Source organism: Chiloscyllium punctatum, chromosome 10, assembly GCF_047496795.1.
Source record: "Chiloscyllium punctatum isolate Juve2018m chromosome 10, sChiPun1.3, whole genome shotgun sequence".
NCBI lineage: Eukaryota > Metazoa > Chordata > Chondrichthyes > Orectolobiformes > Hemiscylliidae > Chiloscyllium > Chiloscyllium punctatum.
The window spans coordinates 34,378,328-34,405,991 of record NC_092748.1 but is presented as its reverse complement, the minus strand read 5'-3'; the positions used below and the strand labels follow the sequence as shown (position 1 = coordinate 34,405,991).

At 38.3% G+C, this 27,664-nt stretch overlaps 1 protein-coding gene across 10 annotated transcripts; it reads right to left on the bottom strand.

Moving 5' to 3' along the window:
* Nucleotides 1-255: 255 nt before the first annotated feature.
* Nucleotides 256-27,125, bottom strand: LOC140482027 (cyclin-dependent kinase 2-like). 10 transcript variants are annotated; one of them, XM_072578877.1, is made up of 8 exons: nt 26,974-27,110; nt 20,129-20,223; nt 15,329-15,406; nt 13,446-13,566; nt 9,654-9,824; nt 8,541-8,642; nt 5,649-5,852; nt 260-3,500 (listed from the first exon to the last, which is right to left on the bottom strand). In XM_072578877.1, the coding sequence occupies exons 3-8, from the start codon at nt 15,400-15,402 to the stop codon at nt 3,396-3,398; spliced, it is 777 nt and encodes a 258-aa protein (XP_072434978.1). In that variant the 5' UTR covers nt 15,403-15,406; nt 20,129-20,223; nt 26,974-27,110; the 3' UTR covers nt 260-3,395. The 10 variants fall into 10 exon arrangements, 8 of the variants coding, with proteins under 8 accessions (XP_072434980.1, XP_072434975.1, XP_072434976.1 ...); XM_072578874.1 differs by lacking the exons at nt 20,129-20,223; nt 26,974-27,110 and adding an exon at nt 26,398-26,550 and having other exon boundaries at nt 259-3,500; XM_072578873.1 differs by lacking the exon at nt 20,129-20,223 and having other exon boundaries at nt 9,654-9,809; nt 26,889-27,125.
* Nucleotides 27,126-27,664: the final 539 nt, after the last annotated feature.

The following is a 27,664-nucleotide window of genomic DNA, read 5'->3' as shown; positions in this document are numbered from 1 at the left end:
GTTCTAACTTCACCAAATGGACTGCAAGAGTTTAAGAAGGTAACTCACCAATATTTTCTCAAAAGCAATTAGAAATGGGCAATAAATATTGGCCCAGGGAGTGACATCCACATTCCACAAGCAAAATTTTTAAAAATAATGTAAAACATCCAAAAGACATAGAAGGTTGGTGGAATCAGAGGACAAGTGGCAGATGAAATTTAATACAGAGAAATGTGAGGTGAATCATTTTAGTAAAAATAATGCAGCAAGACAATATAAAATGAGCTCAAAATGGGATGTAGGAGTAGCGGGTCCCACATGTATATGTTCATTAATTACTGAAGGTGGCAGGAGGCATTAAGAGAACAGTTAATGAAGCATGTCGCATCTCAGGCTTTATCAATGCAGGCAAAGAGTACAAATGCAAGAAAGATGTGTCAAGGCTGCGTAAAATATTGATTATGGGTTTCCTGGAATTATAGTGGAATTTAGAGGAATTAAAATGTTAATGTGTTGCCAAAAGCTGCATTAATCATCTGTTGCATGTTTCTCTTGGATTTTACATATTTTAATGAGGTCAAGCATATCCCCAAGTAAAACAAGTCGCACAGTTGCAAAGATAACTCCTCAGAGATACTGCTCCACCTAATACAGTTTAATGATTTAGTACAATATTTGTTATTATCCTAGTGCATGGCATTGATTCTTTGTAACCTCAACAGTTAACTTAATACACTATCCCCAGAGCATATTTATTGTATAAATAAAATCAAGGAATTGGACAGCATTTAAGAGGCATTAATTTTTCTTCTTGTACAATATGGTCATACTGCAGTCTGGAAAGTAAATTATTACAATTTGTTTTATTATTTAATAACCTGAATAAGGTTTTTTTTAATAAATCAGGTTTGATAATCATTATCTTTCATTTTTAAAACTATTCTCATATCAAAAACAATTGTTTTGCAGGAAACAACACGGTGAAAAACCATTGCAACATAACTTGCTGAACTTTTAAATTAAAAACACATTACATAATGGGAAACTATGAATTAAGGAAAACAAAGCAATATCATTATGAGATGCTAAACAGGATTTCAGTAGCATTCTTATAGATATGGAAACAAAAATATGAGGAAACAATCCCAACTACTCCATTCATACACTTTCTAAACATTGGTTTTATGCAAAAGCCTATCCTAGATCATGGGTTTGTTATTTAATTTTTCCCATTTATCTTTTTCCATTATCTTTTCACTAAGCATAGTAACTAATTTTAATTACAATTTTGCAGGTTCCAAGAGTCCTCTGCTACATCATCAAATCTTTTTGCATGTGACTTCATATGATCATTTGAAGGGCATATAAAATTTAAGCTTGTACTTGACCAGTGTCTACATATGTACTTTGGAACAATAGATTGGGAACAGGAGGATAAAGTCCATATGGATATCTCTTTTCCAAAATCTGTGAGGTCAACTGGAATGTCTCCATCATAGTCTGTTTAGTCACTTAATGCAACATAGAGTTCAGATTACACCAAGGATTTTTCTATCCTGTAGCTCAGTATAGGACTAGACAATGTTTCAATGCATTGAACCATCCATTTATCTAAGCCAACTTCAACATTTTATTATTAAATTACAAAAAAAAGGTTAATTGAATTAATTAAGTTAATGGAATTGCCACTAAAATAAAGACTACAGACATTTTTAAAGGGCTAGCACAGCACTGTGGTTTATTTTAAATAAAGGGAGACTAGGGTTATTTGACTAGATTAGATTACTTACAGTGTGGAAACAGGCCCTTTGGCTCAACAAGTCCACACCGCCCTGCCAAAGCGCAACCCACCCATACCCCTATATCTACCCCTTACCTAACACTACGGGCAATTTAGCATGGCCAATTCACCTGACCTGCACATTTTTGGACTATGGGAGGAAACCAGAGCACCCGGAGGAAACCCACACAGATACGGGGAGAATGTGCAAACTCCACACAGTCAGTCAACTGAGGCAGGAATTGAACCCGGGTCTCTGGCGCTGTGAGGCAGCAGTGTTAACCACTATGCCACCGTGCCGCCCATTTCTCTATTTGGATAGAGAAGCATTAGAATCAGTTAAAATTGAGTTACAGTTTAAGCATTTTGATTATGAAAAAGTGAAAAAGCTAGAGATGGAATTTCAAAGGGCAGAAAAAGTTATGGGAAAGGTAGATAGAATTTAAAAAAGAATTAAAATTCTAAAGTATTGGTAGAAACTTGAATACTTGTTGAAAATACTGATGAGGGCTCCAGTGGGGAGAATCCCAGTCATAATCTAAGGTCATATAAAGAAATGTTTAAGTTTGCGCAGGATCTACCAAAGTTTGATGAAAGGGATGTTAAGGAATGCTTAATGTCCTTTGAGAAAGTATCAAAACAAATGAATTGGCCATAGGAACACTGGATATTAGATTAGATTCCTTACTGTGTGGAAACAGGCAACTTCAGCCCAACAAGTCCACACCAATCCTCCAAAGAGAAACCCACCCCCCTATATTTACTCCTGACTAATCCACCTAACACTACGGTAAATTTAGCATGGCCAATTCACCTAACATGCACATCTTTGGACTGTGGGAGGAAACAGGAGCACCCAGACGAAACCTACGCAGACATGGGGAGAATGTGCAAACTCCACATAGGCAGCAGTGCTAACCACTGAGCCACCGTGCCACTCCTAAATGTACCACACAAAGCAAAGTGACAGGTCAAGGACAAAAATTAAGATTCACTGTCAAAGGAAGTTTCTAGGGATTATGATCTGAAAAAAAAAGGACTAGGTACATATGAGTTAGTTCCCAAGGTGAAACAAATTTGAATGTCAATGAGATTGAGAGCAGGTCTTTCAATTTGAAGTTGTGGTCTATGACCATGATTCTCAGGTTGCCATAAAAATACCTTTATTGAGGGAACAAGGAAAACCTCAGAAATTTTAAATTGTTACATGCCGTAAAATCTCAAGGGATCGTTGTGAAAAATACTTCTCTAAAGTAAATTCCTACATTCCATGTTGATTTATATCTGTTGTGAAATATCGACCTTTCACTTGTAATATTTCAAAACTTTCTACAAAAATGGGATTTCAAATCTAACAACAGATTCAACTGCACAGTGTCTAATAATCTATAACTGAAACTAAATCTATTAATCTATCTGTGTAGTATCATACATGTATTTACATGTCATCTTAAGCATTTATGACTAATTTTTAGTGATTTTATGACAGACTTGTCTAAGCTTTAGCCAAAACACTCTACAAATACAATTTTGCAAATTATGATAGTTAAGAAAATAATGTTTTCAAGTTGAAGTGATAAAGCAAGAAAACTGAGATGGTTCCTTTTTCTTCCAAGTGACCAGTGCCAAATATTTACAGCTGTAAATGTGGCAGTTGAATAGTGACATCACGGAAAAATCGATGACTTATAGCAACCTTTGCAGAAATCCGCTTGTTTGGATCATACTGGAGCATTTGCTACAAAGGAAAAGGAAACCTTTCAAAAACTTTATTTCCCCACAATGGTCACTAAAGATAACAGGAACACAGATAGATACAGATAGTGCTTGATTAATAATAGCACTTCTGATAATTAAAAAAATATATAATTCCCCATAGAGAGCTAATACTCAAGAACACAACACTCAACCTAAATCTATTACAAACAAGTAAGAAAAAGAATCAGGAATCTTATCATGTCAAGAACAGAAAAGCATGTTGTTAAACGCATGTGAACTCATTAAAAACATCTAAAAGTGTCAGAAAACTATTGTGAAACAACTTAACCACAAGAAATGTAAGTTGAGAAAAGTAATAAAATGCTTCCAACTGAATCAAACCAGCCTAATATTCTGAAGTAATTATGCACTCAATCTAGTTCCCCTGCTCTTTCTCCTTCCCCTTTAGAAGTTTACTTTTTTAAATACTAGGATATTTCCCTTTAAAAATTGTTAGCACAGTTTCTGCTTTACTGTTGTTGAATCAATCCTTTTCATAAAAATATATTCCAAACCCCTTTGGATTATTTGCTCATTGTAAATTCACTCATTCATTCACAAGCAGATAATTTTTTCCCCGATGCATTGGTTAAAACTCTTTTTGAATATATTATTTTGAATATATTTCAGATCAACTCTTAACATTCTGAAATGCTTTTATCCTAGTGTCATATTAGTCAATCTCTTCTCTAAACTTTTCATGCTCTGGACTTTCGTATGGGTACCAATTAATATATACAATTCTTACTGCAACCTGCCAAATGACCTGAACAAGTTCAAGGTCAATTATTTTTATACTCTATGGTACAGATGTTGAATATATAGAGCAAAATTTGGGAGATGTAAATGTGTAGCTATCAAACATGTATGATATCATTCAGTGTCAAATTCTACCCCTATTTATAAAACCTACAATCTCATGTGTCTTTTTAATATTTTGATAAATTTGACATTGTACTTTTTAAAAACAATTACAGATCTAAATGCTGTGTGTCTTTCCTATTTCGCTGTCCTCTTAAAAGCAAGAAATTCTGTAATTTGTTCTATTGAACCACAAGGAGAAAGAATGATACAATTCAAATTCCTGTACTTGGGTACTGGATCCATAATTTAGCATGTGAGACCCAATAGATCAAATATAAATCAGCCTGGCATATAAGACATCTAGTTTTTTGCCCAAGAAAATCATGTTCTTGCATAATTATATGTTTGACGTATAAGTCAAACCCCTCAACAGGTCATACTTGCATTAGTCAGCTTCAATTTTTCACCAAGAAATGAATGTTTTACTTACGGTATCTTACAACTAGGTATAAGGGATCAAGCAGATAATACGGGGTGTATTCTGAACCTGTGCAGGAGTTTAAGGTATGCTCACACATAGCAGGCCCCTCAGAACAAACAACAAACATGGTAACCATTCACACCCATGCATTTTTACTTGGCAAATAAGTTAACCCTGTTTTTGGAGGGATCTTTCCAGATGGCAAAGATCAACTTATATGCTGACATTTACATATGTTTTCAGTGGATCAGCAACAGGGTATTGATATAAAGCTATAGCTTAAAGTTTTGAGCCAATATCTACATCATTTTATAAATGTATATACCCCTTATTACAGGTCTTTATGCTCTGGAGGCTGTTCCCAAGACCAAAGGCCAACATAAACATCAATTGCTGTGACGAACCATCAGCTCAGTGAAACATGTTCTTTGGTCTGCCTGAAAAGTGCCATCTTCCAAAGCAAGCAGCTGTCCATGATTGAGAGTTGTATACTAAGATATTGCAACTTCAAGACTATTGAGGGACACTCTGAAGCTTGGGGTAGCAAACATAAAGACTGAATGTGGAAAGATTGCAGTCTAAGCCCTGTGGCCATGGTACACTGAGGAGGCTAGAACAAAATGTAAGATACCTTGGGCTAAATAATTAACATGGACTATATGTTATAAATTTAATCTGAAATTGTATGGGTAGTGAGGCAACACAACTGTATTGAAAGTAATTGAATTGTACTGTACTTTAATACTAACATCGAACTGTTATGTAATATACTTTTACAAATTATGTGAATAAAGTATTTTTTTGAAAATAAGTTATAATAATGTATTGAGATGTACTACTAACCATCAGTAGGTCTTTGCCATCTATGTCCAGATTGGGTAGTAACTTGTTGAAATCTTGTCTTACCCACTGAGGGAAATTTGCTTTGTAATCAGGTAGCTGTGTTACCCCAAGCCACACAGCCTCATTTGGTGTACCAAGTGTGCGAAAAATCCTGAAAAGTTGATCAATCTCAGAATCTCCAGGAAACAAAGGTTTTCTTGTGACCTTTAATTGAAGAAATAACTCATATAAATCTTATAGGTGATTGTTATAGGGCATAGATCTGTGAAATTATATTGATTTTATCCTCTTCATTTACTTTCTCTACTGAAAAATGAAATCTGACATTGGGACAAGGGCTCCAACTGCATCCTAGTTCTTCACCCAATTTCTTATACTTCATCCATGAGATTACATAGGTATTAACAAATTATTAGACTACAAAAGACACTTTATCCAAGGCCAAAATATTTTTACATAATGTCCAAATGAAAGATTTTGTATAAAAACAGAAAGTGCTGGAGAAACTCAATGTGTTTAGCAGTATCTATGATGAGAAACAGCTTAATATTTCAAGTTCAATATGGATCTTCTTTGGAACTTAATTTAAGGTCAAATTGCTTTCCCACTCAATACCAGCTCCCCAACCTCCATCCATAACAGTATTGAGGCTGACTGTAATGAACTGACTGAAGCTGCTGTTCTAACCAGCCAACATAGAAAGGACCTGGAATCAAATCTGGCTGTTTTCTCATCTGAGTGAATCACAAAAGCCTGATAAAGTATATAACCCAGACAAAATAATTAGCTAGCATTAGATCAAAGTAAGCTTATGAAATTTGTATGTCAAATATTTTTACACACAACAGGTTTTCTGCGTTATTGCTCACTGTCAGTCATAGTTTTATGAGAACAGAATGCTATGCTGAGTGGTAGTACCAAGAATACTTTGGAGTAGTCATTGCATTTTGGAACAGCAGGAAATGCACCATAGGGTCCTGAAGATTTTGAATATGTTTCCAGAGCCTTGAACTATTTGGAGTAGTGAAAGGGAAGGTCTGGGAACATTGGGCAGATCTTGGTATTAGGAACAGTGTCCAAGTTTATATAAAATATCTCCTTAGGTCTCATACTTACCTACAACTGTTCAAATAACAGAAATTGCTTGTGAATAGTACACGCTTGAAAGTTTGTTGATAATGTAAAGGTTGCTTGTATAAATAAATTCTTAGTTTCTTTAAAGTCTTTTTGGGCTCACAGCACCAGGGTCCCAGGTTCAATTCTAGCCTCGGGTGACTGTGTGGAGTTTACACATTCTCTCCGTGTCTGAAGGTTTCCTCCAGGTGCTCCAGTTTCCTCCCACAATCCAAATATATGAATTGGCCATGCTAAATTGCCCATACTGTTAGGTGCATTAGTCAGAGGGGAAATGGGTCTGGGTGGATTACGCTTCAGAGGGTTGGTGTGGACTGGTTGGGCTGAAGGGCCTGTTTCCACACTGTAGGGAATCTAATCTTTAAAAGGTAATGACTAAAATCTTCATGGAAGAAAAATCACTCCTGTTTTCAACTCATGCTTGTACACAAATTGCATTGCATGATATGTTGAAAATTACACACATGATACACGGGTTGCACACAGAGAAATTTTGTAATTGTTAACTGTTTAGAAATGCTGGAAGTGGTTTCCAACTATAGAAATATCCAGTCATGCATTAGCCATTTCAATTACTAAAAGTTTTTCAAGGATGACTTAATTTATCCAACAATAAAATGACAGGGAAACCTTAATGTGTTGGAACAGAAAATTCCCATTATAAATGCTGACATGGAATTTATACAATTTTCAATTGATCCCAGAGGCAGGTGAAGGCAGAAAAATTGCTGTCAGAGGCAGCACATTAATCGTCAGCATTTCCTGCCTCAGACCATTTTAAGGAGGCTCAGTTGGAGGTGCAGTGCTAGTTAGGCAACTACATTTAAAAGGCATCTGGATAGGTATATGAATAGGAAGTGTTTACAGGGACATGGGCCAAATGCAAACATATAGGACGAGATTAACTTAGGATAACTAGTTGGCATGGACAAGTTGGACCAAAGCGTCTGTTTCCTTGCTGTCCATCTCCAAGACTCTATGACTAAGGAGTCTACTTAATGCCCTTTTCCTTTACCAAGAGGAATTTTCCAGTTGGCATCTGGGGCCTGTCAGGTATCCAAATAATGCTCGGGATAGAAAATGGCCTCCTATTAGCCGTCTAATGGCTAGAGTTCCATAGTAAGCTAACCCACTTGCTCAACTCATCTCTGCACTGATGACAATGCACAAAGATGTGTCTGCAGTGCCCTCCACAGTAGTGGTCTTACAGTTGTGACCATTTTTGTTTTCAAAACGTTTAGAAATACTGAGAGGATGCTTCCATTGTGAGGTGTCCTCTCTCTCCCTGACTAGCAAGCTTCCTTTGTCTTTGTGCTGGAGAATCTGCTATTGGTCCTCCAGTGTCAAGAATTTGTCCAGCATGTTTAATGGGATGGCAAACATGCACTTTGGCTATTAATTTGTCATTCATCTAAAAATTATGTCAGATGACTATTTTTGACTTGATAGGCAGTCAGGACCCTGATCTCATAATCTCAAACCCAAAACAAAAATCCCATGCATGGTCTATTACAAAGTATAGGAAGCAACTTTGACATGGGAGGAGCAAAATGTATTCAAGACCTTTAACAGATACACTGGTGACATTTCAGCAATGAGATCCTTTGTCACATTTTTGTGTGTTTTTATTTTCCTCAAACTTTAAAAGGAAAAAAAATTCTTAAAATAGGAAGAAATAAATATATATTTCATACATACATATAAATACACGTAAAAACAACATATTTTACACATTAGTTGTATTTCTGATATAAATACCATTTCTGCAAAGATGCATCCTATGCTCCAAACATCTACTGCTGTTGAGTAAAATTTACATCCCATTAGAATTTCTGGTGCTCTGTACCACAAGGTTACAACCTAAAAATGAAATCAATCAGGATATATAATCAAAGATTAATAAAAATTTAGAAAGATTTATTCACAAATAATTGACATAAACGTGTTAAATATATATTTGACTGATCACTAGATTAGATTACATTCCCTACAGTAGGGAAACAGGCCTTCGGCACCCCCAAGTCCACACTGACCCTCTGAAGAGTAGCCCAACAAGACCCTTTTCCTTGTCCTATATTTACTAATGTACTTAACACTATGGCCAATTCACCTCATCTGCATATCTTTGGATTGTGGGAGGAAACCAGAGCACCCAGAGGAAACCCATGCAGACATGGGGAGAATGTACACACTCCACATAGAAGTTGCCTGAGGTGGGAAATTTTAAAAGTATTCAAGAGCCATAAACTATCAGCAGCTTTCAGTGATTACTTAGAAATGTAAATATTTATTGCTACTGAGGTCTGTATGTGGCTCAATAGTTGATACATAAATAAAATAATGAAGTCGGTCTTTGCACTACCTAGGGCAGGAAAACAAGACTGTAACAGATTTAGCATTATCTATCTAAATTTATGATAAACTGTTGCCGATTAACTGATCCCTGTGACTCAAAGCCTTTTGGTAATGAAGAAGTGGAGCCTGCTATTCTTTTACTATATTTTGGATTGATAAATAATAAAGTCACTTTTTATCTTTCTTGACCTGTTGGCTGAATTTTGAAACTAGAAATTAAGGTGTAATGCAATTCCCCTCATCCACACTATCTCACTGAATAGTTGATTCTGTGCAGTATATTATACATAGTGACCAATTAAAAGACTGACACCCAAACTGCTGTCCACTTAAGCTTCCAAATCAAAATCCTGCAGCATTCTGATATTGAAAAATGCACATTAATTGGTTGAGCAACCTTTTTAAAATGCCACATGTGAGAAAGGGCTAAATCCATAAAAGTTATACTGAGAGTAAAATTTCACCTCAAGTCTTAACTTTATTAACCACTTCCAAAACTGCACAGATCATAATTACCTCATGGGTATAAGTGCGCACAGGAACTCCAAAAGCCCTTGCCAATCCAAAATCTGCTAATTTGATTGCACCAGCATCATTAATGAGCAAATTTTGTGGTTTTAGATCTCGATGGAGGACTCTGTGAGAGTGACAGAAGGCGACACCTTGTAGAAGCTGGAACAGATAACTCTGACAAGAAGGTGTTTTGTTATGTGAACACTCAACATTCAGAAAAAGATTATTCAAACATTCTTAACAAGTTTCACAGTTTTATCATCCTGTCAATGCATTACAAATCTTAAGTAAATCTTACTGTGCATGTTCATAATTGAGGTAACAAAGTTGCTCCAATGGCTCCAGGATAAATGTATAATCTGTTGACAGAGGATGTTTTATTCCTGATGCCTGCAGACCTTAATGTCTTTTTTAAAAATCTGATGCCTGCATTAATTAGATACATTAGGCAGTCCTCTTCTCCAAAGAAAGTGTGAAATTCCCAACAACGTAGTCATTTTGATTCAGGCATTAATATTTGTGCCAATCGCAAAAAAGTTGTTAATTAACTGAAACATCGCATACAAAAAAAAATTCTCGGAAGTGGAATGACTGAATCGAACATTAAGTCTGAATGCTGTGAAGAAATTAACTGGAAGTTGGTACAATATGATGGTTTCAGCAACTGCCAGGCAATTGAATAGAAGAACAAAGAAATGCTTGAAAACGTCCTAATAATAAATTAATACTTCTCAAAACCATCCCTAATGATACTGAGGCTAGCTGTTACGAACTTATTGACAATAGCATTTTCTTGATGCTAGATGATAGGATAACTGGGCTATAGATTCCTGCTTTCTGACTGCTTCCTTTCTTGAATAGACGTGTGACATTTGTTATGTTTCAATTCTTTGAAATATTTCTGGAATCTAAAGAATACCAGAAACTTAAAAACAAATGCATCCGCTATCTTCACTGCCATTTTTATTTCAGACGCTAGGATGGAGTTCATCAGGTGCAGGTACTTTGTCAGTCTTTGGGTGAATATGATTTCTACATCTGTTCCTGGTGATAGTGATTCACTGTTTTGAGTTCCTTCCTCTCTTTTGCCTTTAATTTTCAACTATTCTTGGGGTGCTTTTTTTAGATTAGATTACTTACAGTGTGGAAACAGGCCCTTCGGCCCAACAAGTCCACACCGCCCCACCAAAGCGCAACCCACCCATACCCCTACATTTACCCCTTGCCTAACAATTTAGCATGGCCAATTCACCTGACCTGCACATCTTTGGACTGTGGGAGGAAACCGGAGCACCCGGAGGAAACCCACGCAGACACGGGGAGAACATGCAAACTCCACACAGTTAGTCGCCTGAGGCGGGAATTGAACCCGGATCTCTGGCGCTGTGAGGCAGCAGTGCTAACCACTGTGCCACCGTGCCGCTCATTTTTGTGTCTCCTGGGATGAAAAAAATATAAAACACTTGTTCTAAAGTCTTGCAATTTCTTTGTTTCCTATTACGATCACAAGTTTCATTCTAAGATGAAACAAAGCTTGGCTACTCTCTTTTTATATGCTTGTAAAAGCTCTCTGGCTGCTTTTATGTTTGCAGCAAGTCTACTTTAATATTCTAACTTCAGTCTCTTTGTATTCTTTTAATCATCTTTTGCTACTTTAAGATTTTCCTAATCTTCTAGTATTCTTCCGATCTTTGCAGCATTGACCAGCAGTAACAGAGGCAGGTAGTCACATTATCTGAGTAAAATGAGTGGTTTGAGCGCAAAGTCTCTCCTGCTTGGGCATCTGTGCTCAATGTGACTGGCTGGCAACAAGGGCTGCCTCGATAGGAAAACTGCATTCTTCTCTTTAAATTGGCTCTCCTTTGGACACCCGATTCCCATTGCAACTCCTGAACTACATGACTGGACCCAATGAGACTGCCAAGTTTACCTGGGATAAACCGGATTGCTCCTCCTCCGCGTGATAGCTATAGTCCTGGAAGAAGCCACTGTTCCTGTTGAAATTGCTAGTACTGTGAGCTTAGGCCAATGATTGACTAAGAATTCTGAGAGGTGGCGGTGTACTATCCACCATGCAGGACCTGGGAAACTGTGAAGCTGACCAGATGGGTGCCTGGATGGTTTTTAATTGTGTTCAGGCATTGGTGAATGGCAATGACAGGATTGCCAAAGGCTCCAAGCTACTGGATTGGCCTGACACAGTGACAATTAAATCAAATGCAAGTCTATGTCTTTACATAGTTCTTTACAAAATAGAATTCAGCCCACATGTATGCCTGACATTTGAGTTAAAACCAAATCAATATTAGTGTTTATTTGTCATTGAAACCTAGAAAGACTAAGATGATGGAACATTAGAGTTGATGCAAAACTTTGACAACACTCATGCTTGTTCTGATAAACTGCAAAGGATAAGCGTGCCACATAAATACCAATCAATGATCATTTCCGATAGGAGAGTTTCTAACCACTTCCCCTTGACATTATATTCTGGAGGTCATCATTAACTGGAAATGTACCTGGATCACCCTCATTAAGACTGTGGCTCCAAGAGTAGGTCAGAGGCTGAGTACTCTACAGCAAATGACTCATTTCCTGAAATCCAAGGCCTTTGTATAATTGTCAAGGGACAAGCTAGGAAAACTCTTCACTTAGCTCAATGAACTGCAATTCTAATAACACCCAGAAAACTCAACACCATTCAGGACATCTGCTTATTGGCATCTTTTCTACTATTTTAAACATTCAGTGTCTTCTTCACTGTTGAATTGTGTATCTACTGAAGGCGCATTCATGACGTGGACAAACAGATTGATTACCAACCTACAAACGCCGGGGCTAACAGTGGGAGAGTTTCATGGTCAGCCAGAACCATGTGGGAGCTGCAGTGCAATAACCTTCCAGTGTTAAAAGAACCACAGAGTCATAGAGATGTACAGCATGGAAACAGACCCTTCGGTCCAACCCGTCCATGCCGACCAGATATGCCAACCCAATCTAGTCCCACCTGCCAGTACCCGGCCCATATCCCTCCAAACACTTCCTATTCATATACCCATCCAAATGCCTCTTAAATGTTGCAATTGTACCAGCCTCGCCTATGTTCTTGTCATCAGCTATATTCTGTGCCAAGTATCCTCTTCATTTTGAGGGACTACTAGATGAAGAAGACACTATAAATCAGATGTGCTGCACCAAATTACCAAGGCTTATTCAGCTGAATACTACAGCTGAGAGTCCCATCTTTGTGAATTTGTCTCGCAGTCACACACCATTTTGACTTGGAAATATATTGCCAATTCTTCATCATCACTGAGTCAAAGTCCTGGAATTAACAACCTTTATACAAAGACTGCAGCAGTCCACAACAGTAATAAATATTACCCTTGCCAGTGATGCCTTTTCAAGAGAATAAAATAAAATTCTAAAGTGTGGTGCCACAGAATGTTATGTTATGGGTTTATTCTCATAATTCTCTATGTGCCAGATTCCACAATTTTATTCATTCTTGCATTTATGAAAATTGTGAGGCACAATAGTGTTTGAAAAAAGCAATCAAAACATCTCTACGCTTGTACTTCTGTTTGTGGTTGACGTAAGCTACATATTTGCAAAAGCTTGGGAAAATATCAACTGTATATGTTCTCAAAATGAACGTGGTGCCAGGTTTGAATCATGAAGAAGGGTTGGTAGGGAGAAGTTTGTCAAAAATGGTGGAACTGGCATTTGGTTCATGAAAAGCTGCATGATAATCTAAGTCTGCGTAAATTATGTCGAAGTTTAATTCTTAATTACCTTAACTAATTGCAAAGGGAGCCCAGTAGGAGGAGCAGAATCCATATACTTCTTCAGATCTTGATTCAGAAACTCAAACACTAGGTACAATTTCTTTTCACTGTGGATAACATCTAACAGTCTAAGACAAGAGTATACATATTAATTATGACTGCTTGTTACAATACTATGCTTCAGTCGATTCAAATTCATGCTATTGCGAATTTCAAATATAAAGTAGAAATTTACTATGATCTCAGTCTCCAATCAAAACGTTTAAACACTAGCAAATTTTAGAATTGCAGCATGGTACAAATTATATCATCCAACAATTAGCTTCTCTTGAATCTGTTATACCTGCTTTATTTTATTATTTTTATTTTGTTTTGTTTTATTCTGACTGATAATTAAAGAATATATGGAAACTTCGCAGAAAATAGACTTTTCCCCATCCATGCTCAGGTGTCTTTCCTTCTTTCCTGAAGTCATTAGCTCATCTCATTGTATATATCCAAAGGTAGCCTTCTGATTAGCAACCAGTCAAATACAAAACCATAGAATGTGCATCATCATGTAGTGCATTACAACTAAATCAGTTCTTAACTTGTGTCCACAAAATCAAATGATCTGGATAAAGTTAATGTGAATTCATTAGAATCAGGAATGCTGAAACAAAAACAGAAATTGCTGGAGAAACTCACAGGTCTGGTAGCATTTGTGTAAACAAAGCACAGTTAACATTTCAGGTTCAGTGAACTTTCATTGGAACTAATTAAGGGTCACTGTACCTGAAACATGGACGGTGCTTTCTTTGCACAGATGCTGTCAGGATTGCTGAATTTCTCCAGCAAATATTTTTTCAGATTTCTAGCATCCACAGTTCTTGATTTTATATCGGAAACTCTAGTTTAATTTCCCCTAAATGGTAGTCTTGCAGTCAATATATTCTAATCTGCTCATCAGCATCATTTAAACATGACTGCAAAACCAACCAATTGTTTTATCGGTTAAGTTCCTCCACAGTCAGGTGCGTGGGCACACACAAATAAAGCATTTCATATATAGTTCTAATTAAAATTGAATCCAGATGACTGATCAATGTGATGTGAAACACTTTCAGGATTTACGAGGACCAGAAACATCCCCATATGTGCCCTACGTACATGGCAAGTAAATCTTGGATCAAAGCATAGTGTGTAGCAGGAAAAGAAAATTGAATGTAAGAAAGAGAAAAACAGGCCTGGAGGAACAGCAATTACAGTAAAGTCAAGAAATTAAAGAGAGCTAAAAAAAAGTTTGGAATGGAGGGAGTTTGAAGCTGAGAGGACAACTGCAAAGCAGGCACAAGCCTATGTTCTTCTCTGCTAGAAGGGCATCTTGGGGTTATGACATTTATGTCTTATACTTTATGGAAACTTAAAACATTTTCACATAGAAAATAAATGCTGACACAAAAGGGATCACCATACCTCTTGGAGACAATATTGTCTCTCATACCCATATGCAAAACACAACACTTTTATTTTTTCTCAAATTGCTGACCTCAGTTGTTGCTGTTAATATTAATCATAGAACAAGTACTTGTGTGGCATTTCTTGAGCCATGCTAACAATACTTTGCTCCTTCCATAACATTGTTATCAATGAAGTTTGACTGGATTTAGTAATCTGAAAGAGATGTCTTCAACTTCTGATGTTGCCTAATATGCGTTAATAAAGGAGGGTTCAACAAATAATTGACTCCCACAAGTTACAGTCAAACATACAAAAATATTTAACGAAAAGTAAACAAAAAAGCTTACAATTTTTGAAAAATTTATAAATGCCTATTCTGAGCTATCTATATTTCCTTGTTGCACAGAACTTTGCCTATTCAAACTGAAAAACAAGAATAAGTTTTCTTACTTCACAATATTTGGATGATTTAATTCTTTTAACAAAGATATCTCCCGTATAGCAGTACTTGGCACGCCTTCCATTTCACTATAAAATATAAAAACATGTTTAAAAATGAGCACATCATCGTCAGCTTCAGATTCTGGTTTGATCTTCAGCAATCGTTTATTTGTTTTCTTGTACACCTTTTATTTGGAAAGAAAACTGATAGCATTAAAAAGAAATAAATCTGCAGGGTAATAGGAATATAGTGAGTCAATGAGACTGATGAGCTTCATCGATAGAGAACTCGCAAGGATTTAATCATCTGAATGTGCTTCTCTGTGCTATTATGTTTCTATATGAAATTCAGATGTTATAATTTACCCAACAAGCAGTACAGTGTGATCTAATGATTAATTTCCCAACTTTTTAATTATATTAATATTGGTTGGAACTTCCAATATGTTACAAAGATCAACCTGAATAGTGAGAAAAGTCATACAACATGGAAACAGACCCTTTAGTCCAACTCGTCCAATGCTGACTATGTTTCCACATTAAACTAGTCCAACCTGTCTGCGTTTGGCCCATATCCCTCCAAACATTTCCTATGTATGTACGTATCCAAATGTCTTTTAAACATGGTAACTGTATCTGCTGCATCCACCACTTGCTTTGACAGTTCATTTCACACACTGAACACTCTGTGTAAAACATTTGCCCCTCATATCCTTTATAAATCTTTCTCTTCTCACCTTAAAAATATGCCCCTTAGTTTTTTAACTCCCCTCACCTGAGGGAAAAGACATTTGCTATTCATTTATCTATGTCCTTCATGATTTTATAAACCTTTATAAAGTCACCCCTCAAACGCCTATGCTGAAGTGAAAGAAAGTCCCAGCTGATCCAGCCTATTTACATAACTCAACCCCTCCATTCCTGGCAACATTCTGGTAAATCTTTTCTGAACCCACTCCACTTTAATAATATCCTTCCTATCAGAGGCAACCAGACCTGCACATAATACTCTAAAAGAGGCCTCACCAACCTCAACATGACCTCCCAACTCCTATACTCAAAAGTCTAAGCAATGAAGGCAAGCGTGTTAAACCTTTTCTTAATCATCCTGTCCACATGCGATGCAAATTTCAAAGAATTATGTACCTGAACCCCTAGGTCTCTCTGCTCTACAACACTACTCTGGGCTGAACATGAGAACAAAATAAAATTATTCGATTCTTTCAGAAGTTGCAGTTTTTGTAAAAGTCAGAGAGATGTACAGAATGGAAACAAATCCTTCGGTCCAACCCATCCACGCCCACTAGATATCCTAAATTAATCTAATCCCATTTACCAGCACTTGGCCCATATCCCTCTAAACCCTTCCTATTCATATAACCATCGAGATGCCTTTTAAATGTTGCAATTGTACTTCCTCTGACAGCTCATTCCATACACATACCATCCTCTGCATGAAAGCACTGTCCCTTAGGTCCCTTTTAAATCTCTCCCCTCTCACCTTGAACCTATGCCCTCTAGTTTTGGGCTCGCACATCCCAGGGAAAAGATCTTGTCTATTTACCCTATCCATGCCCCTCATGATTTTATAAACCTCTATAAGGCCTCCCCTTAGCCTCCGATGCTCCAGGGAAAACAGCCCCAGCCTATTAAGCCTCTCCCTATAGCTCAAATCCTCCAACCTTGCCAACATCCTTGTAAATCTTTTCTGAATCCTTTCAAGTATCACAACATCTTTCCTATAGGAGGGAGACCAGAATTGCACACAATATTTTCAAAAGTGGCCTAATGGTGGCTCAGTGGTTAGCACTGCTTTGTCACAATGCCAGAGATCCGGGTTTGATTCCCGTCTTGGGTGACAGTGTGGAATTTGTACATTCTCCCTGTGTCTGCATGGGTTTCCTCGGGTGCTCTGGTTTCCTCTCACAGTCACAAAGGTGTGCAGGTCAGGTGAACTGGCCATGCTAAACTGCCCATAGTGTTTGGTACATTAACCAGAGGGAAATGGGTATGGGTGGGTTACTCTTCGGAGGGTCGGTGTGGACTGGTTGGGCCAAAGGCCTGTTTCCACACTGAAGGGAATCTAATCTAATCAATGTTCTATATAGCCGCAACATGACCTCCCAACTCTAATTAGATTAGATTAGATTACTTACAGTGTGGAAACAGGCCCTTCGACCCAACAAGTCCACACCGACCTGCCAAAGCGCAACCCACCAAACCCATTCCCTTACATTTTACCCCTTCACCTAACACTACGGGCAATTTAGCATGGCCAATCCACTTGACCTGCACATTTTTGGACTGTGGGAGGAAACCGGAGCACCCAGAGGAAACCCACGCAGACACGGGGAGAATGTGCAAACTCCACACAGTGAGTCGCCTGAGGCGGGAATTGAACTGGGGGTCTCTGGCACTGTGAGGCAACAGTGCTAACCACTGTGCCACCGTCACAATGGTCTGACCAATAAAGGCCTCTTTGCATTATGGGCAGCATGGTGGCACAGTGGTTAGCACTGCTGCCTCACAGCACCAGAGACCCGGGTTCAATTTCTGCCTCAGGCGACTCACTGTGTGGAGTTTGCACGTTGTCTACGTGGGTTTCCTCTCGATGCTCCGGTTTCCTCCCACAGTCCAAAGATGTGCAGGTTATGTGAATTGGCCATGCTAAATTGCCTGTAGTGTTAGGTGAAGAGGTAAATGTAAGGGAATGGGCCTGGGTGAGTTGCTCTTCGGAGGGTCGGTGTGGACTTGTTGGGCCGAAGGGCCTGCTTCCATACTGTAAGTAATCTAATCTAAAGGCAAACATACCAAATGCCTTCTTCACTATAATGGGCAATCATAGTGTATCATTTAGTTTAAATGCCTATACTCATTCTTTCTTCCAGAATGAATTTCCACGTTTCTCAGACTTGCTGTGTATTTATTGTTTTGTGGAGTCTATCTCCTCCTGAAGTTTGCTGTTCTCTTCCTCACTGTTTATTACATTTGCAAGTTATGTGTCATCTACAAATGTTTAAATTACACTCAGATTATTAATATACATTAGAAGAGCTGTGATCCTAATACTTATACCTAAAGGACACCACAATATATGTCCCTTCATTCTGCAAAATATTCATTCACCACCATTTCCTCTTTTCTGTCCCATAGTCAATATTGTATCAATACTATGACTGCCGGGACTTGTTAATCTAATGGACTTTGATTTTGGTAATATGTAAGAATAGAACAGGACACCTTATTAAATCCACATACATAACATCAACAGTACCATCTTCATCATTCACCTAATTTCAGCAACTCAATCATGTTTGCAAGTTTTTGTTTTTAATACAGCCACATAGAAAATCATGAGATAATAAATGACAACCTAACTGAAAATTAACTCTATTGCAGTCATGGTTTCAATAATGTTCACTGCCCCCCCACCCCCCCAAGGCTGACATTTGGATGACTGGTTCATGATTGCTTGATTATTTATTTTATTTTCAAAGATGTAATACCCTTCATTCATCTGTCACTACATCAGTATTGAAAGATTGTGTCTAGAATCTCATATTTTTATGCTTGCTTCTCTCATCAATCTAAAATGTATCCATTCTGGCTGGAAAATGACTACTTTGAGCCATTCCAATCATTTATTTATTTCTATCTTTTTTCCTCCTATCCAATTTCTCAAGCTCCTTCTTTACTGTAACATTAGCAACATCTTAATTCGTGAATACACAGCCAGCATGCTCATTCAGTTGCTGAGCTATGCCTACTATTTCCACCAATTTCCTTTTTGGTACCTAATTGGTCGGTTTGTTCCTCTAACTATTCTTTTCTTCATTCTTAAGACTTTAGTAGTTCCTTTTATGTTACTTATAGTGTAAATTGACCTGTTTTGATGAGCTAGCATGTCATTGCATACCTGAAGTCAAAAACAAGTGCAGTCTGTAGTTGAAGCTGAATGGGGACAACTGCCTATTTAATATTTCACCTTATTTCAAAGTCATGAATACCAACCCTATTCTTAATTCACATTTTTAATTTAATATTACTTTCATGGTTCAATAGAAATATTTAAGCCAAATTAACTTGCCAAGTTAATAGGAAATAGCATGTTCTATGCAGCACAAGCAGAGAAGCTCGTTGATGCAAAACTTAGTTTTGAAGGATCACTTTATTTGAACATTAACACTGTTTTCTCTGCTCAGATGCTGTCAGAACTGCTGATTTCTCCAGCAATTTCTGTTACTATTTAAAGTAAAATAGCTCCTCCAAATTTACAAGGTAGGTCCATTATAAATGTGGATACAACACATTATAGTAGCTAACAGTAGATGCTGGGAGTTAAAGAAGGCAAAATTGCAGCATGTCAATATTTTGACACAAACTCATTAACTTATGCATGGTTCAAGGCCTGCTAGCCCAGTGGGATAGGTAGATTTGAAAAAGGTTACCAAAATGTAATTAACTGAAGATATAAACCTGTATTTTGGGTCAAACTGCATAGTACAGAGGTTTCTCAGGCTATCTGAAACTCGCCAGGGGATTGCAGTGCAAGAATCGATGGGTCAATGAAATTCACATTGGAAAGCCTTCAAATACTGAATCAAGTTAAAAGCTTTTGCTCACGGGTCTTGTTCAGCATGCAATTTCACTGCTTTAGAGATAACTTTCAAGACCTTAGGTCATTTCAGACCTTTGTTTTACTTTATCTATACTTTCCAGCTGTTGGCCTTCACAACTTTAGTGCAGACCTTTGATAATAGGAACAGGTTGAGCAGTACTGATATCAAAATCACCACCATTATTGCTCACCAAAGATAGAGATGAACACAGAGCTCGAACTCACTGAAGGCAATATCCTCAACACAATGTACACTGACTGAGGATCAGCTTTCTGGATATGTCACCTGGAGAAAGATATGCACAGTTGGCCAGGTTGAGGTTAAGATCACAACAGCATTGCATTTCTTTGCTTCTGCCTCCTTTCAGGGATCTACAGGAGTGTCCTGCAAGATTTCAATCTCCTACACACATGGACATTTCCTACATAAGCAATGCACATTCTATAGGGAAGCCACTTATATTATTCAATTTGCAACTGATTTGAAACTATTCAGAATAAGACAGCCTTCAGATTCACAATGAAAATTTGATTCCAAAGTGCAGGAAGTCATAGATTACAATAATGTGACAATCAAGATGACCAAAGATCAAGTAGCAGGATTTAAGAATTCACCTCATTAATACAGTCAAAACACATGCCAGAGGTGGGCAAATTCATCTCCGAAAGACACCAAAACTCCCAGTAAAATTCAATCATGGTAACAACCAATCAGAGAAAGGTAATAGAATCTTTGATGAGCTTATCAGCAGCAAACATGTGAAACAAGCAGCCTGTAATTGAAGCAGCAGTGAGAAGATAAGGACCAACAGTCAGGAAGGCTGGAAGTAGTGGGGCAGTCAAGATTCAATGATAACTCAGGTGGATTATGAAGCAAAGCTGGCATGCCAGAAGGATAGAAAGCCATAAAGTTGGGAAAGTCAATGCAAAGGGAGACAGGAGGTACGTTGGAAGGAAAATGGTCAACAATGGGTAGAAGGTCAATAAAACGGGAGAGGGGTTGTTAAGAGGAGAGAGAGCATTTTGATACTTGTCAAAAACCAAGTGGGAATCAGCAAAACGTAGGTAATGAATTTGTTGCAGATGAAGGTGTAATCCATAGCCATGATGTAACTTGATGGGAGAAAAATGCTGTGTATGCTATTTCAATGAAAGCTGCGTTAACTGGATAATTTAATACTGAACAGTTTTATTTCATGAAGATTTCATTTTCTTTCTCCTGTCACCTTAAAAATATGCCCTCTAGTTTTGAACTCCCCTACCCTAGGAAAAGGACATTTGTTACTCACTTTACCTACGCTTCTCATGATTTTATAAATATCTAAAAGATCAGACTAAACCTCCTACACTCCACGTAAAAAAGTAATGGCCTATGCAGCCTCTTCTTGTAACTCAAACCCTCCAGTCCCAGAACATCCTTATAAATCTTTCTAATTTACGAATCTTCCTTGTATAGCAGGGTGACCAGAACTGTACATAGTACTCCAAAAGTGGCATAGGCTGGGGCTATTCTCCTTGGAACATATGAGGCTGATGGGTGACCGTATAGAGGTATTCAGCCTCTCCCGATAGCTCAAATCCTCCAACCCCGGCAACATCCTTGTAAATATTTTCTGAACCCTTTCAGGTTTCACAACATTCTTTGTATAGCAGGGAGATCAGAATTGAATGCAATATTCCAAAAGTAGCTGAACTGATGCCCTATACTGACGCAACACGATACCCCAACTTAATGAATAAAGGCAAGCATACCAAAGGCAAGCTTTCTTCACTACCCTCTCGACCTGCAAATCCACTGTCAAGGAACTATGAACCTGCACCTCTTTGTTTGCTTGAAGTACCACAAAGATCAGTGACAGGACTACAATTATTTATTTCATATATATTTATGACATAAATGAGGCAAATGAGTGTGGTATCACAAAAATTGGTGGGAAGATAAGTGGTGAAGATGACACAAAATATCTGCAGAGAAATATAGACAGGTTAAGTGAGTCAAAAATTTGGTATATGGAATATAATGTGGAAAATGAAGTTTTGCAGAAGAATGGAGGCAGTATTATTTAAATAGACTGCAGGAAGCTGCAGCACAAAGGCATTTGGGGGTCCTCATGCATAAATCACAAAAAGCTAGCATACAGGTTCAGTGGATAATGAGGAAGGTAACTGGAATAATAGTCTTTATCAATTTAAAAATCACACAACACCAGGTTATAGTACAACAGGTTTAATTAGAAGCACACTAGCTTTCGGAGCGACGCTCCTTTGTCAGGTGATAATGGAGGGCTCAATCCTAACACAGAATTTATAGCAAGAATTTACAGTGTGATGTAACTGAATTATACATTGAAAAACAGGCAGTTTTTCAATGTATAATTTCAGTTACATCATACTGTAAATTCTTGCCATAAATTCTGTGTTAGGATTGAGCCCTCCATTATCACCTGACGAAGGAGCGTCGCTCCAAAAGCTAGTGTGCTTCCAATTAAACCTGCTGTACTATAACCTGGTGTTGTGTGATTTTTAACTTTGTACACCCCAGTCCAACACCGGCATCTCCAAAGCAGTCTTTAACAAGGAAGTCTTGTAAAAAACTATACAAGCTACTACTTAGTCCACCTAGGATAATTTAGAATATAGAACATTACAGCACAGTACAGGCCCTTTGGCCCTCAATGTTGCATCGATCTGTGAAACAAATTTGAAGCACATTTAACCTATACTATTCCATTCTCATCCATATACCTATCTAGTGACCATTTAAATGCCCTTAAAGTTGGCGAGTCTATCACCCCCTTGATTTAAAGCTATGTCCCCACATGCTAACCATTGCCATCCGAGGAAAAAAAAGGCTCTCACTGTCCACCCTATCTAACCCTCTGATTATCTTATATGTTTCAATTAAGTCACCTCTTAACCTTCTTCTCTCTAATGAAAACAGCCTCAAGTCCCTCAGCCTTTCTTCGTAAGACCTTCCCTCCATACCAGGCAACACCCTAGTAAATTGTCTCCGAACCCTTTCCAAAGCTTCCATATTCTTTCAATAATGTGACGATCAAAACTGTACGCAATACTCCAAGTGTGGCTGCACCAGAGTTTTGTACATGTGCAACATGACCTCATGGTTCCGAAACTCAATGCCTCTACCAATAAAAGCTAAAACACCATATGCCTTCTTAACAGCCCTATCAAAGTGGGTGGCAACTTTCAAAGATTTATGTACATGGACACCGAGATCTCTCTGCTCATCTACACTACCAAGAATCTTACGATTTGCCCAGTACTCTGCATTTCTGTAACTTCTTCCAAAGTGAATCACCTCACACTTTTCTGCATTAAATTCCATTTGCCAACTCTCAGCCTAGCTCTGTAGCTTATCTATGTCCCTCTGTAACCTACAACAACCTTCGTCACTATCCACAACTCTACTGGCTTTAGTGTCATCCGCAAATTTACTAACCCACACTTCAATGCCCTCATCCAGGTAATTTATAAAAATGACAAACAGGAGTGGACCCAAAATAGATGACCTGTAACTGAACTCCAGGATGAATATTTCCCATCAATCACCACCTTCTTCTTTCAGCTAGCCAATTTCTGATCCAAACTGCTAAATCACCCTCAATCCCATGCCTCCATGTTCCGTGCAATAGCATAAAGTGGGCAACCTTATCTTACGCCTTGCTGAAATCCATATTCACCACATCAACTGCTTTACCCTCATTCATCTGCTTGGTCACTTTCTCAAAGAACTCAATAAGGTTTGTGAGGCAATGACCTACCATTCACAGAACCATGTTGACTAACTCTAATCAACTTATTTCTTTCTAGACTATCATAAATCCTATTTCTTAGGATTTCAACACTTTACCCACAACCGAAGTAAGGTTCACTGGTCTATAATGATCAGGGTTGTCTTTACTCCCCTTCTTGAACAAGGGAACAACATTTGCTATCCTCCAGTAAACAACAATGACATAAAGATCAAAGCCAAAGGCTCGGCAATCTCCTCTATGGCTTCCCAGAATCCTAGGATAAATCCTTTCCGGCCCAGAGAGGACTTATCTATTTTCACAATTTCCATAATTGCTAACACCTCCTTGTGAATTGCAATCCCATCTAGTCTAGTTGCCTGTATCTCCGTATTGTCAACAACATTGTCTTTTTCTAGTGTGAATATTGATGAAAAGTATTCATTTAGCGCTTCCCCATCTCCTCTAATTCCACAACTTCCCACTACTATCCTTGATTGGCCCTAATCTTACTGATTCCTGAAGAGCTTATGCCTGAAACGTCGATTCTCCTGCTCCTTTGATGCTGCCTGACCTGCTACGCTTTTCCAGCAACACATTTTTCAGCTCTGAGTTCCAGCATCTGCAGTCCTCACTTTCTCCTAATCTTACTCTTGTCATTCTTTTATTTTATTTCTGACATACCTATAGAAAGCCTTAGGATTTTCCTTCATCCTATCCGCCAATGTCTTCTCATGTCCCCTCATGGTTCTTCTTAGGACTCTTTCCTGGTTAACTTGTAACTCTCAAGTGCCCTAAATGAGTCATCACATCTCATCCTAACATAAGCCTTTTTTTTCCTCTTGACAAGAGATTCAGCTTCATTGGTAAACCACGATTCCCACTATTGACAACTTCCTCCCTGTCTGACAGGTACATACTTATCGAGGATCCGCAGTAGCTGTTCCTTGAATAAGCTCCACATTTCAATTGTGCCCATTACCTGCAGTTTTCCTCGCCATCCTATGCTTCTTAAATCTTGCCTAATAGCTTTGTAATTGCCTTTCCTCAGCTTTAAAACTCGTGCTAATGTGAACAGATTTGGGTCCCCTTATCGAAGGTAAGATATAACGGTAATGGAGGCAGTCTACAGAAGATTAATTGATCCCTTAGAAGAATGAGAAGTGACCTTATTGAAACATATACATTTCATAGAGGGCTTCACAGGATAGTATATTCAGTACCTGTAATGTATTAATGTTAATAGAGTGTTGCAGAACTGTAGAAAGTTAGAAAGCCTTACTGTAGGATAAGGACAAAGGGGGGATATCAGAGACCAAAGCAAGTAGTAAGGTGGTAAAAGGGTCCAGCCAGTGTGCGTAGACACGCCCAGTTCAAAGATGCTAAGATGTATATCTAAAAAATGATAGTGACATTGTTTGCAAAACATAATAAAAAAGCAATGTCTCTTTATAGACTCTATCCTAATGTTACTCCTATGCTGAACATAAAATTATTCTTAACTAAAAATTACGCCTGAAGATCTTTTTCAAATTATAACAGCATTTACAATAAGTAAATAAGGACCAAGGATCAGTGCTGGGTCCACTAGAGTCATAGAGATGGTCAGCATGGAAACTGACCCTTTGGTCCAAACCGTCACCCCTCAGCCTCCGATGCTCCAGGGAAAAAGCCCCGGCCTCTCCCTATAGTTCAAATGCTCCAACTCTGGCAACATCCTTGTAAATCTTTTCTGAACCCTTTCAAGTTTCACAACATCTTTCCAATTGGAAGGAGACTAGAGCATTGTTGGAATATTGCGTGTAATTCTGGTCTTCTTCCTATCAGGAAGATATTATGAAACTTGAAAGGGTTCAGAAAAGATTTACAAGGATGTTGCCAGGGTTGGAACATTTGAGCTATAGGGAGAGCTGAACAAGCTGGGGCTGTTTTCCCTGGAGAGCTGGAGGCTGAGGGGTGGCCTTATAGAGGTTTACAAAATTATGAAGGGCATGGATAGGATAAATAGACAAAATCTTTTCCCTGGGGTGGGGAAGTCCAGAACTAGAAGGCATAGGTTTAGGGTGAGTGGAAAAAGATATAAAAGAGACCTAAGGGGCAACGTTTTGACGCAGAGGGTGGTACGTGTATGGGGTAAGCTGCCAGAGGAAGTAGTGGAGGCTGGTACAATTGTAACATTTAAAAGGCATCTGGATGGGTATATGAATAGGAAGGGTTTGGAGGGATATGGGCCGGGTGCTGGCAGATGGGACTAGATTGGGTTGGGATATCTGGTCAGCATGGACGGGTTGGACCGAGGGGTCTGTTTCCGTGCTGCACATCTCTATGACTTTAAGTAATGAAGAATTTTCCAAAATACGTGACACTGTGATTTTTCTTTATAAACTGACTGTTCTTCAATGAGTCTTTCCATTATTTGGTTAGATGGCAGCTCATAATAAAAAAAGTGCCAACAGAATGATGGCTGCCTGGAATTAATTAGCAAGTAGGAATTGGTCTAAGTAATTCATATTGAAATCATTGATAGCAAAACTTCATTCAAATTATCTGTGACATTAAAATTGGAACATCAACTTCATATTCCCTTGCATTTACCGTTAGCTTTCAGAATTGTTATTCTGCTCTGTCTTAATTTGAATTGTTATCAATGTTTACAGAGCATGTGATATACTTCCATTTTAAAATATAACTTATTGCTACACACGTACCTTGTTGAATATGGTATGACTGGAATGAACCTGTTGTGTAGATCTGTAAACATCTTTGAAATGAAACTTGCAAATTTGCAACAAATTCCAAGCGAAGTTTGATTTTACACAACTGACTTTTCAAGAAAAAATATAATTATGCTAAGTTCAGAATGGAAACTTTATATAAAATATATCTGTCGTTCAGTGGATGCATATTGCTATAAAATGAACGTGTGTACACAATCATCTTCAGATGACAATTAATAATCTTTTTAGCACCATTTTCCTTTGTTGAAGGTACAGAAAATCAGATGAGCATGTCATTATGCAGGTATGTGTGTGTCTGTATAATGTGAGATTTTAAAAACTTAAGTGCGGGCAGCCAAATAGCCAAATAAGACACCGTGGCTTTGCATCAGCAGAAAATACTGGAGTCGAGACTTGACAAAAGTCACCTGTCAGCGAGTTACTTTTTATTAGTTTTCGTTTTGCTAATGGTCATAACTCACGCGTCCAGTCTTATTTTTTTCAGTGCCACCATCTCTCCTGTGACTTTATTCATTGCTTTGTAGACCACTCCATATGTACCCTCACCGATCTTCTCCACTTTCTGGAAATTGTCCATGGTTCCGCTGCTCTCACCACCGGAATTCAAGCTACCGCCACCGTTGTTGTTGTCAACAACGGCGAGAATCGACCGCCAACGCGCGACGCTCGCGCCCTACCATCCGAATCCCAACTGCCACTCTCCCTCGCGCGCGCTACTAATCTGCCCGGAGACACTCGCATTTTCCCGCCCATTCGCCGCAGAACGCGCAATCTATTGGCTCGCTGTGACGCCAACGTGGTGACGCCATCAAGGTCCCCATCATTTTGAAGTTCATCCTGTCCCAGCGTCCGGCCTCATATCAGAAGTTTGGAAGTTGGATAAGGTACTGCAAGGGGAAGTACGGTTTTGATGAATTAATGAATTTGTACAGTCCGACTAAAATAAAATCTCTATACAGGAACCCTCAAAGCATTTAAGAACAATTTAGACGAACAGGTGAAATGTCATAAACATGTGACGCTGCGGGAGAAATGCTGGAAGGTGGGAACAGAATACGCGTATGTTTGGTGACCGCTTATGGAGGAGTGAAGGAACTCTTTACATGCTGCAGAAAAAAAATCAGTATTAGAAATAGGAGAATAACATCTCTGAACAAATTGGTAGAAAGCTACATTTATTTTTTTAAAAAGTGATAAAAGTTCCTGGAACACTTCCAGATCATCAAACAAGGCGGAA

Bases quoted from the DNA above. Each gene is read 5' to 3' on its own strand.
- LOC140482027 (XM_072578872.1), bottom strand. From the start codon at position 27,004: ATGGACAATTTCCAGAAAGTGGAGAAGATCGGTGAGGGTACATATGGA. The intron at 15,407-26,888 runs GTGAGTTATGAC...TATATTTTATAG, and splicing joins AAAAAAATAAGACTGGACGC to TGAAATGGAAGGCGTGCCAA. The intron at 13,567-15,328 runs GTAAGAAAACTT...CTCTTGTCTTAG, and splicing joins AATCATCCAAATATTGTGAA to ACTGTTAGATGTTATCCACA.